This window comes from Oculina patagonica, chromosome 8 (genome assembly GCF_052425735.1).
Source record: "Oculina patagonica isolate OP01 chromosome 8, crgOcupat, whole genome shotgun sequence".
Lineage (NCBI taxonomy): Eukaryota > Metazoa > Cnidaria > Anthozoa > Scleractinia > Oculinidae > Oculina > Oculina patagonica.
In genome coordinates this window covers 2,471,959-2,489,862 of record NC_135765.1, presented here as the reverse complement: position 1 = coordinate 2,489,862, position 17,904 = coordinate 2,471,959, and the positions used below count along the sequence as shown (strand labels likewise).

The following is a 17,904-nucleotide window of genomic DNA, read 5'->3' as shown; positions in this document are numbered from 1 at the left end:
GCGGAGCAACTGCAAATAGAAAAAGTACGTATGTAATGCGTGCAAATGAACTGTTAATCCATGTGCTAAAATTGTCTGTAAGTTGAAAAATCAAACGCAGCATAGGAAAAGGTTCCTAAATTATTTGTTTGTTGCATCGGAGGAACAGTGAACAACGCAAAGTTGATATCTATAAGACACTTTTTAACCTGTTTCTCCTAAAGTAACCCGTACCACAAAACGTACTCTCAGTAGCTTTCATTTTAATGACACACGCTAGGGTACCAACCACTCTGTACAACATAAGAAACAGTACAGTTCGTTTCATTGATCATATGCTAGGGTCTTATAAACAGACTTAAAAGTTACAACCACCTTGTACAGCAAAATAAACAGTACCACATAAAAGTTTTACTCAACAGCTTCCATTTGAATGGTCAAACACTCGGGTTTCATCGACAGACGTAAACGTTAGAACCACCCGTGTACAGCATAATAAATCCGTAATTGGTAAGACTCAAAATAAATCTAATCGGTATGCTCGTGCAGAAGGTCGAAATGGAATCTAAGTTTACCTCCAACAAGCAGGGTAACGCATCGCTGTCCAGTTGTTATCCTGAAAACAAAATGAGAACCAAATTGCTTTTTGTCAAAGGGAAGCACCGGCTACACGGAAAATTATTTATAACTGTAATGCAATAATTACTGAGAAATTGAATGGCGTCAAAAATATTGACAAGAACAAATAAGAACTTGGAGTAAATTTATATAGTCAATGAAGCTATCGTCGACTTCACTGTCGCTTGCCGGCGGATCAGTTGTACAAAACGAAAGCGAGTATTTGTCCAATTTAATTTAATCTAATTGCTTTAGTCGATACTTTCTTTTTTATGCGACCAATTGCCAAAACTGCCAATGTTTGCGAGTAATCATGGTAGGGAGTTAATTTGTAGCCTCAAGTCTCTTCTTACCCAGAATTCTCAAGTCCTGTGAAACAAAATAGCTTAGTCTCTATCTGTGACGTCGTCGGTGTCCACGTGACATTAACGTAATATTCCTGCGGTGCATACTGGGCCACGGCAGACTTCATAAATCCCGGGGGACTGCTTGTAGTTACCTCCACGATACTGCAAACGGGTAAATATGGTTAGATAAATCGTGAGTACGCTAACAAATTTGACTAATATTTCTCGTGATAGCAGATTAAGAGCCTGCGAGTACTCAATTTAAGAGGAGCGCCCCCTTTAATCTTCCGACTATGTCAAGACGTCTGCCACCAATGCCCTTTCCAGAATACTTATTAGACTCTAAAATGTATAGCAGATTAAGAGCCCACGAGCAATAAATTTAAGAGGAATTCCTCTCTGTTGACAATACGCCTGCAATCAATGATCTTTCCAGAATACTTTCAAGACTCTCAAATGCATGGTAGGCAGTTATTGCCGGTCCTTCCTTTTCCACATTTCCACGATTATGAACATGAATTCGGATCGAGGACGCGACACGAGAAACAGCAACACGACCGAGTATAATTATTTTACGATTTTATAAAATAAGAAAAACTTAAAAAATACAGGGACGGTTTGAAGTTTAACAACACCTTTTTGATGATCCACCAGCTCTCACGATGATACGATCGAAGTAAGTTACTCCTGGAGCGATACCAATGCATGATCCCTTGGCCCGCGTCAGTTCCGTGAACTCAGGGCGTTCATCACACGGTTCATTTGAATCAGAAACGTACACCAAGAACTGCAACGGAATGCTACTTAACGCCTCCGTGGCGGTTGGTGTAGCAAAGTCTTCAATCATAGCAGCAGCCGCGTAGTACCCCGTGTAATCTGTCGCGCTGTAAGTGATTTTACACTCCCGCTGTAACCGTAGAAATGTTATCGATATCAGTAAGATAAGTAAAAAAAGTTAGAACCAGGGTGATAAAGACGGCATCCCACTCACGAATATAACGGCCCCTTTTTTAACTGAATTCACGAATTACGTAAAGTGTTAAGTAAATCTCACGAATCACGTATTCAACATAATATTTTTAAAGAAAATTAGCCTTAACTAATAAGCTAATTCAATGTGTGGAATTACAAAAGCCAAGCAGCAACATATGTTCTCTCATGGAAAATCAGTGTGAGATAGGTCCTAAAACGCGTTAAGCCGGGGCCAAACGGGGATGAGAGTTGATGAGAGTTCATACTCTCACTCTTGTTTGGCATGGAACTCTTATGCACTTTCACCGATTCTCACGCCCTCTCATCGACTTTGAACGTGCTCAAGTTCTCACGAGAGTCGATGAGAATTTCAGACGAACTCTCGTTCTCATTTAATTTGGCCCGAGTTGATGATAGTCCATGTAAGTTGATGAAAACTCTCACGAGAGTCAACTCACATCAGCTAGCTAGCCCTCTCATCCTCGTTTGGCCTGGGCTTAAATCAAGCCTAGAGAACGCATCCTCCACTCACCACCACCACACTGTTTCGCTATTGTAATCAATAGCGAAATTAATTTACGAGACGTTATTTATTTTTTGGTTTTCTGTTGGTACATACTTGATACATCGTAGCGTTTGGTAGCCCATAGCTTCCACAGATACCACCACACTCAGACGATACTGACGATCCACTCGCCCAGCGGCACCGTACTTCGTCGTTATCGGCGTCAGTCACTATCAAAATATGAAATACTCCTTTTTCATAATTTTTTCTTTGTCGAAGAGGTAGAAGAAACTGCAGTAACAAAAGCAGTAGGAGGAGGAGCAGAAGAAGGAGAAGGAGAAGAAAAAGAAAAAGAAAGAATTAACGTGAAGGATCAGGAGGACGAGAAGGAACATGAAGGGAGGGAGGAGGAGGATTATTTTGGTCAGCAACAAGAACCAAGGGGGGCTCATCGTTCTCCAAGCCAAGTGCCTCCCCCCCCAAGTGTCTCTTACAGTTTCTGTTGTGTCTGTAATCGATTTGTGACAATGCATAACTAGGCAGTTCTGACGATTCCGCTTCTTGACGCTTTTTGGAAAAAATCTTTAGTCGTTGGAGGGCATAAGATGCGCGCTCTGAAGTTACCGATGTAACATGTCCAGGCAATGTCAAATACAATCTTCACAGTTGCGGGCCTCTCCAAGTAGCGTTTTGGGAAAAAGGAGTTTCGTTGAAAGTCATAAACCGCCAAGCGCGATCCTGATGAAGCGATTTGTGCAAAGGTCACGAAACTAATTATCTATTTTATGCTGTGCTAGCGATACTTTCAGGATTTGGAGGGGGAGTCCCCATCCCTCCCTGCTCCGTCGCCTATATGTGTGTTCTACAGAATAATGCTTCTCCCAAGGCGAGCAGCAACACGGTTTTTACATACCTGGTATATTGATGGTATGGTTACAGCCCCATTTCAGGCGTACAATTGGCGTCATTGTCGTTACTGGAGACGTGTTCAAACGTCCGGTGTCATTTCGCACTGTGAGGTTAACGTACATGCGCAGTTCCCATGAAGCATATGAATTATATACCAGGGAAATCCAGTCACCCCCTTGGTAACTGGAAATCAATAATTTATGGTTAGATATTAGAGTCGTAGCAACACAAAAGCCAGTTACTCTTTAATCTGTTCTTTACCTATGGAGATCTAGAGAATCAACAAACCACACTCTTTATCTTTAACATTCATTAAGCACTAACAAGAGAAAATATTATTTTATTTGGCACTAACGGTATCGCTTTAACGTAAAAGCCCACTATTCTGCATTCAGATTTTACAAGATTCTCGCTCACCTGACTTGAAAGTAAGGAGGTAAATAATCCGGAACAATTACTGGAAATGTATATTGAAAACTATTAGTGCCAGTTATCCAGTCTTCAGTTGTACTGAAATCCGTGCATCTGAATAATAAGTTCCCGACGCTACCAAAGCAGCGGTCTCGGCATTCCAAGTCGTCATCTATACCGATCAGCTGACCCGAGTTTATTGTGCTTTGGTTACAGAACGTATTTGAATCCCACGATCTTCGCCAACCAATACGGAATGTTATGATCACCTAAACAGAAACACGGCAACAATATGACCAGGTTGTATATAGATCCTAGTTTTTAATTTAAGTCTACTTCTGTATTACTGTTAATTTCCGAAAGAAGAGATAACATTTCACGGTTGTTAGCAAATCCAGAAAGTTACTTTGGTTACTTACTTTCAAAACTTTGGCACGAACTTTTTGCGACATTAAATTTTTGCGTTTATTACGAATTCCTTAAAATCGCAAAAACTTTGATGTCCTGAAAAAAGAAAGTGGCTTAGTGCATCTTGCACTCCGGTTGGCCTGAAGCCTGAATAACATTTAGGTTAAAACATGTGTTAAACTGTTTAGAGATAGGTCTTAATAATGGTAATGGTTAGCTTGTTTCGGTGATTTTGACACTGTTTACACAGAATTCATACTCGTTTCCAGTCCAAACCTATTAGTTCTCAAAGGTGCATGATGAAAGACTGCGGAGAAATGATGTGAAGGTTGTGGCACAGGGAAACCAAACGCTGTATTAGTTATTAAAATAAAGATGATTTTTGTTTACCTGCGTTACGGTGTCTTTTTTTTGGCCGGTTTGGGGGCAGGAGGCAAGACGAGGCACTTGCCTCGTCTAATTTTTTTTTTACCCAAATTTAAAAAATAAATAAGTTTTATTGGGGAAATAGTCCCCAGTTGAACAAGATTGATTTTTCTCAAGAAATACCTCATGAAAATGTCTCTGAAAGAGATTCATAGCTTCAAGATTTCTAAATTTTCTGGAGGGCAAGCCCCCAGAATCAGCGAGCAAAATCTTGCCTCGTCTATGGCAAACGTCTGGTTACTGACGGCTCTGACTTTGACTTGCTTGCGTCCTTAATTAGGTTTGAAATAATAGTGGACAATAAATCCCTGATTCGATGGTTAACATATAATACGAGTAGGATGTCATTTTGCTCATTGCTCGTACTTTTCCTCGTGGGCATGTCGTAAGGGGCTCGAATGCGCAAATCATGCTGTCGTATTGCTTAATGTAGAAAGTTAACAGTGCCGGTGTGATTCAAAGACGGCGTTTGCATTTTGCAGATTTTGGGCCTGTTTACATGATTCCGGAAAGACTTCCATTCCGGAACAAACTCGTTCTGCATTTACATAAAAAGAGTCGGGCAGTTCAACCAAAGAGCCAATGGCATTTTCACGTGCGCGATTTTCGAGCGAGATCAAAACAAGATGGCGCATGTTTCGCGCGAACATATTTTTGTGCCCATTATATGGCCGTTAACGAGTAATTTGACAATAGAACTGCTTCTTTGGGCCAAACAATAAATGCTATTACGCTTTTTCAATCTGAATTCAAACTGTGGAGTCCGTATGCGGTTTCATGAGTTGTGATTTCATCTCGGAACGAGATTCGTTCTCTGTTTACATGTTACCAGAATGAAATGTCATCTTATAGAACGAAACTTTCATTCCGAAATGAAAACCGGATTGAACTTATTCCCATGACTTGACTTTTGTCTCGGTATCATGTAAACAGATTCAGAGAAATATCAATGATATAGGGATGGAGTAAACTCGTTCCGGAATGAAAGTCATTCCGGAATCCTTTTAAAAAGGCCCTTACTCACCGTCGTGTTTGCAGGATCGCTCGGGTTCACTGGCTTGTATGAAGTGTTCCTCCTCGAAAATGAGTGCATACTGCTTCATGTACGAGCACAAAACATACAATCAAAGTGATCCATTTCCCAGCGAGTTCCATTTTCATGTAGTCAGACAGTCGATAAGGACATACTAAGCTTCCAAACTGCCAGATATGGTTTTAGTTGTTTTCAGTAAACAGCTGAAAGAGGGAGTGATCATGCAAGAAAACGACGCTGAGACGACGGTTTCGAATTCAGCCAAGATGTGGGGTCGCCATTTAGCAAATGCTTGGCTACCCTATACCAACTGTAGCATTGAAAACAATCCTCTCTTGATTTAAACTATCAGTTTAAAACCTACTGACTGTTCAGTTTTTGAATGCCTGACAAGTAAAAAAAAAAAAATTAACTTTAGCCACCTAAAGCGCGGACTATATTCTTGATCTGTTTCAAATTCGATCCATAATTCATACCGGATTTCTTAATATTTAGATCCTTTGTTTTTTACTGTATTTTTTAACATTTTTTATTAACACACGACCCCACCAGCTTGTAGATTTTAAAAGGATCTGAATACGGTTCAGTGTTGTGTTATTTGCCCATAATTTTTAGTATTTGCTGTTCAGTATGGGTCAATGATTTTTTAATGTTTGCTGTTTCCTGAGAAAATACTGTTAAGTGTTTGGAGGGTTTTTATTTTTGTTTTAGCATTGTAAATTCTTATCTGCTCTTCGAAAATCGACAATGAATCGAAATCACTCATGAACCTTGAGATTGTGCTGTGTGTTCTCCTCGGAAATCTTCGGTAGAATTCGGTCATCTTCGGTGTTCGTATTGCTGAGTGTCAAAAGTTAACAGTGTCGGTGTGATTCAAAGATGTTTGCATTTTGCAGACTGAGGGCCTGTTTACATGATTCCGGAATGACTTTCATTTCGTTCAAGAATGCAGTTAATTCTGCATTCAGATAAACAGAGTCGGGCAGTTCAACCAAAGGCATTTTCACGTGCGCCCTTTTCGAGCGAGATCAATACAAGGTGGCGCATGTTTCGCGCGATATCAAAACAAGATGGCTCATGTTTCGCGCGAACATATGTTTGTGCCCATTAATGGCCGTATATGCAATTTTAACAAGTAATTTGACCATAGAGCTACTTCTTTGGGCTTAACAGTAAATGCTATTACACTTTTTCTCTATGAATTCAAACTGTGGAGTCCGTATGCGGTTTCATGAGTTGCGATTTCATCTCGGAACGAAATTCGTTCTGTGTTTACATGATACCAGAAATACCAGAATGAAATGTCATCTCAGAACGAAACTTTCATTCCAGAATGAAAACCGGATTGAACTTATTCCGGAATGACTTGACTTTCGTCTCGGTATCATGTAGACAGATACAGAGAAATATATAGGGATGGAGTGAACTCGTTCCGGAATGAAAGTGATTCCGGAATCATGTAAAAAGGCCTTCTGACTCACCGTCGTGTTTGCAGGATCGCTCGGGTTCACTGGCTTGTATGTGAATGTTCCGCCTCGAAAATGAGTGCATACTGCTTCATGTACGAGCACAAAACACACAATCAAAGTGATCCATTTTCCAGCGAGTTCCATTTTCATGTAGTTAGACAGTCGGAAAGGACATACTAAGCCTTTCAAACTGCCAGATATGGTTTTAGTTGTTTTCAGTAAACAGCTGAAAGAGGGAGTGATCCTGCAAGAAACAACGCTGAAACGACGGTTTCGAATTCAGCCAAGGTGTGGGGTCGCCATTTAGCAAATGCTTGCCTACCCTATACAAACTGTAGCATTGGAATTTCCGGGTTAAATTTAAACTATCAGTTTCAACATACTGACTGTTCAGTTTTTTTAAATGCCTGACAAGTGAAAAAAAATTAATAATTAAGTTTAGCCACTTATATATAAAACAGATCAAGCATATGGTCCGCGCTTTAGCCTAAAGCGTGGACTATATTCTTGATATGTTTCAAATTCGATCCATAATTCATACCGGATTTCTTAATAGTTAGATCCTTAGTTTTTTAACTGTAGTTTCTAACTTTATTTATTTACGCATGACCCCACAAGCTTGTAGCTTTTAAGAGGATCTGAATAGTGTTCAGTGTTATTTGCCCATAATTTTTAGTGCTGGCTGTTGTATGAGTCAATTTTTTAATGTTTACTGTTTCCGGAGAAAATACTGTTAAGTGTTTGGAGGGTTTTCATTTTCGTCTTAGCATTGTAAATTCTTATCTGCCCTTCGAAAATCGATAATGAAATCACTTATGAACTTTAGGATTGTGCTGTTTGTTCTTCTCGGAAATCTTCGGTACAATTTGGTCATCTTCGATTGCCTACGGACATTTTAGTATTCGGAAATCTTCCAAAATGATTTGGAATCGTCGGTAAATGACCGAAAACTTCTTAATATACTAAACTAAATCATATTGGCCTTTTTGGAGCCGTTATTGTTTCCTTCTGCATACGAATTTACTGTTATAGTGAATATTTTACTGTTAGTGGTAAAATGCCTAAAATTTAACCGTTTCATGTAACATAGCCAAAAAAGTGTTATCGAGGTACCCCCTTCAGATCCTCTTTTAATGATGATCGTGTATAAATAAAGGTTGTATGTACGTATGTAGTGGGCAATCAATAAAAGACTACCTTATTGTTACTTAATTTCGCGGGACTTAATTTTCGCGATTTTCAAAATATTTCGAAAAAAAGGTTCTCGCGAAAAATAACGACGCGAACTTTAATCAGCCCTTCTATATAGTTTGTAATAATTAATCAACGATAAGGTCAGTTTGCTACAGAGTTATCTTGGTACAGTCGTCAAACTTGCTCTACTTTGTTACAAGTCAAACTATTTAAAGTTTCGTTTTGTAGTATGGTTTTGTTAAGTGTCATTGCAAACTATTGCTTTGGAAAATTAAAATCAGTTGCGAAATTTATTTCCTTTAAACGTTTTTTTTTGGCGAAATCGCGAAATTTAAGTACCGCGAAATATGCCCATCTCATTTTCGCGAAATTAAGGTCCCGCGAAAATAGGTAACAATAAGGTAAATAAAAAGAATAAAAAGACTAGCTAATTCGCCTAAGTTAATTGTAAAAATACACTAAATTATAAAAAGATCTAACTAAAAGCTTTCCTAAAAAGATGTGTCTTAAGTTTGCGCTTAAACTCTGAAACGTCATTGCATGATCGAGTGTCTAAAGGAATGCATTCCAGAGATGCGGCGAGGCTACAGAAAATGCTCGAAATCCGTAGTTGCGCAAATTGTAATTAACGTCACCCAAGCGATGGTCATTCATGGAACGTAGATCGCGTCTCGGGACATATCTCTTGATCAGATCAGACAGCTATTTTGGGGCTAAGCCCATCAAGCACTGATACGAAAAAGAAAGTCAAGTCATTCCTGAATGAGTTTATTCCAGTTTTCATTCCGGAATAAAATTTTCGTTCTGGGATCTGGCATCATGTATTTCGCTCCGAGATGAAATCGCATCTCATGAAATCGAATACGTAGGCCACAGTTTGAATTTAGAGCGAAAGAACGAAACAGCATTTACTGTTTAGCCCAAAGAAGCAGCTCTATGGTCAAATTAATTGCTCGCTTATTAAAATTGAAAGTACGACCATTAATGGGCACAAAAACATGTTTGGCCATCCCAATAAAATGTTTCGTTTCCCATCGCCCGACCGACCCAATTTTTTTCGAAATGTAAAAAAAAAAAATCAGATTCACTAGTCAAAGAGGCAAGTACTTTAATTTACAAGTACATTACACGATATGTTTCGTGCCAACTGAAGGGTATTAACGCTTGTTCCAACATTCTCAGCGAGATCGACTAAAACAAAATATTTCGATTCTGCTATTATTATGTCATAAAAGAAAGATTTCAACTGTGAAACAAAACTTGGGAATTTATATGATTATCGCAAGGAGAGAATGTTTCCTGAAAATTTCTTGCAATTGCTTGGCATTCTGACAAAGGAAAGAGAATCGAGAAAACGAGCTTAAAAGGTATGTTGACTCAAGGCGTTTGTTTGTTTTAGAACTAATTACTGCAAAGCATTTTCAACAGGATATTAAATTGGTGGTTTCGTAGTTCTTTATCAACGTTCAAGAGGGTGGAGGTATAATAACTGAAATCATCAAATCCAAGCAATAAAGAAACATGCATCGAGAAGTAAAACATAGCACTAAGCTTTGTGGAATTATTGTGTTAGCGTTGTTTAGTTTTTAACATTCTACTGGAATTTTTAACATTCTATTTTAGTTTTTAACGATTGGTGTGATATCTCAAGATTTTTATATACTAAAGAAACATAACCTGACCCAGAAGCTAAGGGCCTCTTTACATGAGAGTTTTCGTCCCGGGATGACTTTCGTCCCGGGATGAATTCATCTCGGTGTCTGGTCATTTTCTTGTTGCTGTTTACATGATGATACTTGAACTCATCCCGGGACGATTTCATCCCGGGATGAAACACCGAGTTGAAATGTCATCCCGGGATGAAACGTGACGAAAAACATCATGTAAACAGTCTTTCCGGGATGAAATATAAAGTAATGTAAGCACGGGCGAGATGAATTCAACTCGGGCGGGACGACTTACGTCCCAGCATCCCGGGATGAACACGCTCATTAAGGGCCTCTTTACATGAAAGCCGAGTTGAGTTTCATCCCGGGGTGAATTTCGTCCCGGGATGAAAAAATTTTCATTTTACATGAGCGTGTTCATCCCGGGATGCTGGGACGTAAGTCGTCCCGCCCGAGTTGAATTCATCTCGCCCGTGCTTACATTACTTTATATTTCATCCCGGAAAGACTGTTTACATGACGTTTTTCGTCACGTTTCATCCCGGGATGACATTTCAACTCGGTGTTTCATCCCGGGATGAAATCGTCCCGGGATGAGTGGGATGAGTTCATCCCGGGACGAAATCATGTATCATCATGTAAACAGCAACAAGAAAATGACCAGACACCGAGATGAATTCATCCCGGGACGAAAGTCATCCCGGGACGAAAACTCTCATGTAAAGAGGCCCTAAAATGAAATTTTTTTCATCCCGGGACGAAATTCACCCCGGGATGAAACTCAACTCGGCTTTCATGTAAAGAGGCCCTAAGCCTGTGTCAAAACAAAACTCAGTCGCAAAAACAATGTCGGGGGGGAGGGGGGGGGGGGAGGGGTCCTACACAATCCTTCACAAGGAAAGATCAGCGACTTTAATAAGACTGTATTTCTTTTCACAAGCTATATATAGAGGGGCAACTGCTTGCTCGACAACCTCGATCCCAGGTTCTACTCCGCTTTTAAGATGAGACCGCCATTTCAACTGAAAACTCGTTCCTGGAGACGAAGCTGCTTGATTGATTGAGTTCGTTGATGAACGGCAAGCAACCAAATGATGCCAAAACCGCCCGCGCTAGTTCTACGCGTCAGATTTGCAAACCAAAATCTCGCCTCTACAAAAAAACGAAAAATAGTGTCCCCGCTCACCCCCGAGCTTTCGTTTTTCTCTCTCCAGGCACCGCGTGTTTACTTTTCACCTCTCTCCATTTTCTAGTATGAAAAATGAAACAAAGGCCTCTACGGAGGAGAGAGAAAAAACAACTGTATCTGCAACTATTTCAGTATAGAAATGCCGCAAATAAAACCGTTCAGCTCTGCACGTAAGGACTGTAAGTGCGCGGTGCTGCTGTTTATCAACCAATCAGAATAGAGACATTTGCCGAGTGTGCAAGATGTTACCAGCAAAGGAGACTATTGTCTGCGCATGCCCGAAATATCTCCGAGATAAATTCAAAATTGTGATTGCGACGCGGGAAGCTGTTTTTGGTGGTGTTATTTTAATAACTTCAACTTTGAACGGAAAGGATTCCGCGCAGATATCCCAAAAAGTTACAGCAAATGCTTCGACGAGAAGAGTAATTCAAGCTGAAGTAAGAGAACTTCGTTTGGGATCGCAACTAATTTTGGTTGAAATGATAATGTCGTTCGCTTGTTTGTGTCCACACAAATCAAGATGGCCGTTATGTGGAGGGTCAAAATGTTGAGAGATTATCGCTGTATATGCTGTCTCCAGACGAAATTTACGCATCAGTTTGAAACTTAACCAAAAGAAGTTTGTTTTACGGGTAAGTTGAACTTTTAACTGGCTCGTATACTTAAAATAATGCTTTTAATAATTGACTTCGCAAGTATCGCATAAATCTGCGTATCTTGCCACTCTTAAACCTGCGTTTTGAAATTAAGAAATAAGTTCTTATTTGAAGTTATGACGATTTCTTATTTTAAGAAGTTCTTTCTTAAATTGAGGTAGCTGTTCTTGATTTAAAAGAATGTCTACTTACTTTCAAGTACTGATTTCAAGGAAAGCAGGGTTCTTAAAGTAAGCCATCAAAAAGCTTAATTCAAGAACTTTACCTTTTTAAAACAATAAAATAATTTCTTAATTTAACGAAACTAATACAAAACATCAAATTTAAATCTCGGGCTTACCTTTCGACTCTCTCGTGATAGGGCTCATGCCGACGTTGGTAACCAAGCCTTTATCATTGTAATTCCGGAAAATATCCAATGAAATAAACCAACCAACCAGCCAATCATTCCATACATCAATCAATCAATTTATTTATAAATCATCCAATCTGGGCTTTATTTTTACTTTCTCCTAAAACCGTTATTAAGGGTAAAAGCATATATACAATCAAATGCTGTAAAGCTGGTGTAGTCAAACGGAAACATGGCTTGTGTTGAAAAAATGGCTGTATAAATACTTCTCAACTCAATTGCAGTGATCCAGAGTGGCCCTATATTGAACAGTCTGAACTTGATTAAATTTCAGAAACACCTTGGCTTTACAAAGTTTTTGCGATAATAAACGTGAGATAAAGCCTACATTTTAAAATCGTGCGAATGTTTCCAACGGAATAACAACAAAAGAACAACAATGTGTTTGTAATAAAATTCAACGCTATAAAGTTAGGACGTTTCGTCCTCAGGTCATTTTCAAGTTGGAGTAACATATAAAATTAGCGTATATATATTTAAATAGTAGAAAGGCAAAAATGTCACGAACGCTGAAATGTGATAAAATATGTAAAAATATGTGACAAAATATTTATTATGTTAAAATGTTCAAGAGACAACTACGGAAACAAGTCATTAAAAACCGACCTAAACAAAGCGGATGGAATCGCATTGCTTGTTTAGAGTTAGTTTCAGTTCTTTGCTAAAAAAAAAAAACATTTCAAATATAAGGCAGTCACAATGGAACTTGAAGAAAATGGCAGACTCCCCTTTCTGGGAATGGATATCATCAGAAATTGATACCATTTGGACACAAAGGTGTACCAAAGGCCTACGGACACCGGGCTATTGTTACATTATCATAGCCATGTGGATTAAAGATATAAACGGTCACTGTTGAACACCACGTTTAACCGTGCTTTCAAGCTCTCTTCTACGTGGAAACTATTTCACTAAGAGTGTGAACGTGGGGAACGCCTCTAAGAACAACAAGAAATTAAGATACAAGACCCAATCAAAATGGTTCCAGATGACATCGTGCATTTTTTTAAAATTTTAAAAAAAGTGTCAGGGCAAGTTTGACTGCCTTATTATTGAAAGGTTTTTTTGTCAAAAAACTGAAACCAACTCTAAACAAACAATGCGATTCCATCCGCGCGAAATTATTTGTTTAGGTCGGTTTTTAATTACTTTCATTATTTCCGTATTTTTAAGTCTTTTTAACGTTTTAACTTCATAAATATTTTGTTACTTATTTTTACACATTTTATCGCATTTTCAGCGTTCATGACATTTTTGCCTTTCTGCTATTTTAATATATTTATGCTAATTTTATATGTTACTCCCACTTGAAAATGACCTCCGATAAATCGAAACGTCCAAACTTTATAGCGTTTAATTTTATAAAATCAATATCTAAGAAATTACTCTTCAAGAATATGTTTGTACCAATGAAATTCACTAACTGAAGGTTTGTTACGCTTTGCAGACCTGAAGCTGCTGCATCATTTACTAAGGTTGGCTGGCAACAAGTTACTCGTTATCGAAGATATATTGCTTAAAAGGAATGTACATTGTCCCTTCATCGTCACTATACAAGTGAAACACTTGGAATGATGGAAGAACACCAGGGCGACTAATCTCAAGGCCTTGTGGAAGGGCTGGCTCTTCCACCTCCACAGCATTCAGTTCTTCGCAGTATCCTGTGGACTCCAGGACTTGTGATGCGAAAAAGATAGCTTCATTTGAGATATACCATATCTTAACCAGTTTCCCAAACTCAGGCAGTCCATTTGGCGAGTAACCAGTGTGGATAACATTTTTTAATCCAGGGACGTACCTTGTTCCGTTTAAAGTGATGGAGTTGCAGAGAGTTATCTCTGCATGCATGCCTACTGGGTAAAATGGGGCAATCGCTCTTCTTGCTGATTCCAAATCCAGGCCCGTTAACTTCTTCGTTTTACCGAACAGTACTTCATTTGAGAATAATGGGTTGTTATTTCTTCTTCCGTCCACTGAAATCTGTTCCGCACAAGCCATTTTCTGGTATTTTTGGGCAAGTGAGAATGCAATGTTCTTGAAGTTTTTAATTTTCTTTGCAAGGTCCTTAAAATATGCATGCTTTCCTTCGAACCGCATGCACCAACTCCTGATTAAAGGTCCAAATTTAAACATTTGGCTCGGGAGATGGACGAGATAATGCTGTTTTGGTATGATCGGTGCGTCTGGATATACCCTTTTAAATAGTTCCAAGTGTTCCTTGATGATGTGTTTTAAATAAACTACCGTCTCCAAAGAAATAGTCGAGGAAAAGGCAATGGACATAAGCTGCAGAAGGGACGAAAGGCACCTCCAATGTTCCGAGTTAGTAGATACAAATTTTCGCACAATAAATGGTAGCACTTGCACTAACAGCCACATATTTGCTGCCCCCTGTCCTAAGTTACTCGAACTTTGACGCTCCAGGTCCGTAAGTTTGATAATACATGGCCTGTCTTTCAACTGGCTGTAGCCATAGGGAAAATTTTGAATAGCGTTGTTGAGTTCATCTAATGTAAAGTCCCTGTTTTCACTAATGTGAAATCTCAGTAAGTACTTTATTTCATAAGCCAGGATGCCTTCAAGGAAAACATGCATTATATCCTGCGGAAATTGATTACAGACATCGAAATACGGCGCATCTTCCAAACCAGATCTTTCGTTCACACCAAACAGTTTTGAATAGTACTCCTTAAGAAATTTTGTAGGTGCATTCTCTACCAATTTAAGGTGTTCTTCGTGGTCTTCAGCGTTTCTTAATGTAAAGTCTTCCTCTGTGAAGAACTCTTGCATTTTTTCATAATCTGTCATACAATGACGGCACTTTCTCCGGGCTCCTCCTACACTTTCCTTGAAGCCTGCACCCAAATTACTTGCAGGGGTATCTGCTAAAACCCCAAGAAGGGCTCCTCGCAAAACTATTTCTCCATCGAAGATTCGAAATCGATATCCTCTGCGCGAACCTAGAATTTTGAGTTCTTCAACTAGGGGCTTAAAGGCTTTAGTAATTCCATGCTTCTTTAAGTCACAAGTCTTGCACACCCCCAACAAGTGAATTGCATTTAGCTTGGAACGGTACTCAATGTTAATGTTTGCAAGTTGGTAGTAGAACAATGTTATCTTATGAACTTTGTTGGTCAAAGGATTACAGAGGTTGACGTCGTCATAATACAATAAAATCTTTAGAGCCGTTTCATCATTGCTAAATAGGGCGTGGTTTTGCCAGAAAGTGCCGTCGCAAAAGTCTCTTAAGACATTGGCGCTGCTTGACAATAACGGGCCACTTAAAAAACCATTGCCAGTATACGAGGCGAAGACAGTTGTACTTGTATACTTTGAATTAATGGGATGTAGTATAAGCAGTCTTCAACCGAGACTATCGGCCTCTTATTCCCACGTTTTCGAAACACATTTCGACTTCCGAGTACCACCTTTTGAGGTTCCTTGAAAAATAAATTAAACACAGTATTGTAAGGATAGTTGAGTTTAATGTAATTTACCGCCTTGTTTTCCAAAATCTATGGATTATCGTCACTGTCATTATCATTATGATTATTATTAGTATCAACGAGTTTGTCAAATTGGGAATTTCACCTGTGGTACATTATTTGTTTAAATAACCCACCAACCTTCGTCCGCTTCACTTGATAAAAATCCCAAGAAGGGGATTTCGTGTGCGAAGGGTCTAAACATGTCACGACGTTTGGACAAATTTATATAAGCGGTGTCCCAAAATGAGCGGCTTTGCACTCGGAAACTGTTTGCTCTTTAGAAGAGACAATGAAAACATACATAGTCTATAACTTCGGGTGACTATATTATCTAATATAAGAGCACAAGGGCTTCGTGGCATTGTTTAAACCTCAGGAAGTTTTTTACGTAATTTGTGCCGCAAAAAATCACAGAAATACTTACAACAAATGGAATGTCGCAATCGCCCCTCTTATGGAAAGTCTCCATGTTCGAAGTCATTGTATTCATCCATTTCGTCTTGGAACGAGTCCTGAAAACCGGGAATGTCGCCGCTGTCTATCCCCGCTTCAGCTAAACAGTCTTCTGCTTTCCTCTTTATTCTTTGGATAGAACCTTGAAAAAGTTGTTTAGTAGCGATGGCTATTTTCTGCAGACTTTTTTGTGTAAGTTTGTTTTCTTCTTTGATTTTGAACAAAACTTTGGTAAGTAAGGCCCCTCTATAGCTCCAATTTCCTCAACTGCGTTCTCGGGATCTTCATCTTCGATAGTGTCATCCGCTAACAAGAAGTCATCTTCACTATCGTCATTAATGCTACTTTCGGGAATGTCGTCAATCAAATCGTCTTCTTCACATTCTTGATTAATGCAGAAAAAAAAAAGTTTATTTCATGATTAATTATATACCACTAAATTATTATTTACATTTATTCATTTCTGTTCCTGTAGCCGCCTCTTAGTGCTTTAGTGATAAACGCCTCCCTAGTACTTTCGGTCAAGAGAAAATATTTTTATTATTTTCTCTTGTTTCGGTTCATTTCGTTTTTAATGAAAAACAGTTAGAAATTTCTAGAATCTTATTGTTTCTTTGCGCCCACTTTCATCACATTGCTGTACTATTTCAAGTGTCTAATAATAAAGTACGCGTCCTGCGCATGCGCGCTCTTTGTATTTATTTCCATATTTTAAAGGAAGTTAGTGACCCTAATCTCTGCGATTCCGGTGCAATGCTCTAACCAATTGAGAAAGATGAAGGTGAAATAATGAAAAAAATGTAAAATCATATAAATGATTTGAACTGCAGATGAAGAATAAATAAAGAAAAGATCCTTGTAGTTATTAACACAACTTACGCAGTTGTGAAGAGAAAGCCTGAAAAAACTAACGAAGAATTTTAATTGGTCATCTGTGCATTTGAATGGGTTCTCTCTTGCTCTTTTTCTACTGTTTGTTGAATTTACCTTTTGACTTTTTGAAACAGAAAAAGGTTTTCATAGAATTCTGACCTGAAGTTTTGTTATTGATACCATGAATTAGGAATTGGGCATCGTGTCGTACAATTCAGAGAGTATTCGTGCTCGTAATTTTAAAATTGACCAAGCTCTTAATTACTCGCTCGATGGTACTCCCTTATTCAAAACTACAACAAAATTCCGATCGCCCCTGTGGTAATCAGCAGCTCGATTTTAGCACAAATTGGACAGTATACTTGACATGCGTGTAATTCATAATGGTAATAGTACTGAGTGGAGTTCAATTCGATCTGTAAGCAAGCGAGTGATTAACAAAATCGGACGACCACGTAATGAATTATTCTCCTCTACTAACTATGCTCAGTACAATTACATCTTCGTAAGATTTTCAGTTTGGAGTCTGGAGTCTGGACTATTCTCGTTTTCTACTTTGGCAGAAAAGATAGAGAAGGTTTCAGTGCCGTAGCCGGGTCGAACTGGAGTATAGTAACGAAGCTAACTGTTTTAAAAAATAAATTATACTTCTCTTCTTCTCTTCTTCGCTTCAAATTCAGGAATATCCAAGACTTTCTTTCTCTTTTAAAAAATTTCAGATCTATAACTTGTAAATTATTCAACTTATTTACCTTTTTCAAAATGGCAGGCAATCAGTGGTCCGATCAATACTAAGGGCTAGTTTCGAGTTTTTATCTAAAGATATTGTCTTGGGTTGAATTTCTTACAATTTCCATGTCCCTCCCACGGGAGAGGAGATCAAATGAAGACT

The 17,904-nt window shown here is 38.8% G+C and overlaps 1 protein-coding gene across 1 annotated transcript; it reads right to left on the bottom strand.

Annotated features, from left to right (window-relative positions):
• Nucleotides 1–868: 868 nt before the first annotated feature.
• On the bottom strand, nt 869–7,227 carry LOC144662435 (integrin beta-like protein B). Its single transcript, XM_078523239.1, has 6 exons — nt 7,090–7,227; nt 3,748–4,010; nt 3,335–3,513; nt 2,536–2,651; nt 1,580–1,851; nt 869–1,106 (listed from the first exon to the last, which is right to left on the bottom strand). Exons 1-6 carry the CDS (start codon nt 7,225–7,227, stop codon nt 947–949), a joined length of 1,128 nt encoding a protein of 375 aa, XP_078379365.1. The 3' UTR covers nt 869–946.
• Between the last annotated feature and the right edge of the window lie 10,677 nt (nt 7,228–17,904).

Bases quoted from the DNA above. Each gene is read 5' to 3' on its own strand.
- LOC144662435 (XM_078523239.1), bottom strand. From the start codon at position 7,227: ATGAAAATGGAACTCGCTGGAAAATGGATCACTTTGATTGTGTGTTTT. The intron at 3,514-3,747 runs GTGAGCGAGAAT...ATTGATTTCCAG, and splicing joins CCTCCTTACTTTCAAGTCAG to TTACCAAGGGGGTGACTGGA. The intron at 2,652-3,334 runs GTATGTAAAAAC...ATATTTTGATAG, and splicing joins CCATACCATCAATATACCAG to TGACTGACGCCGATAACGAC.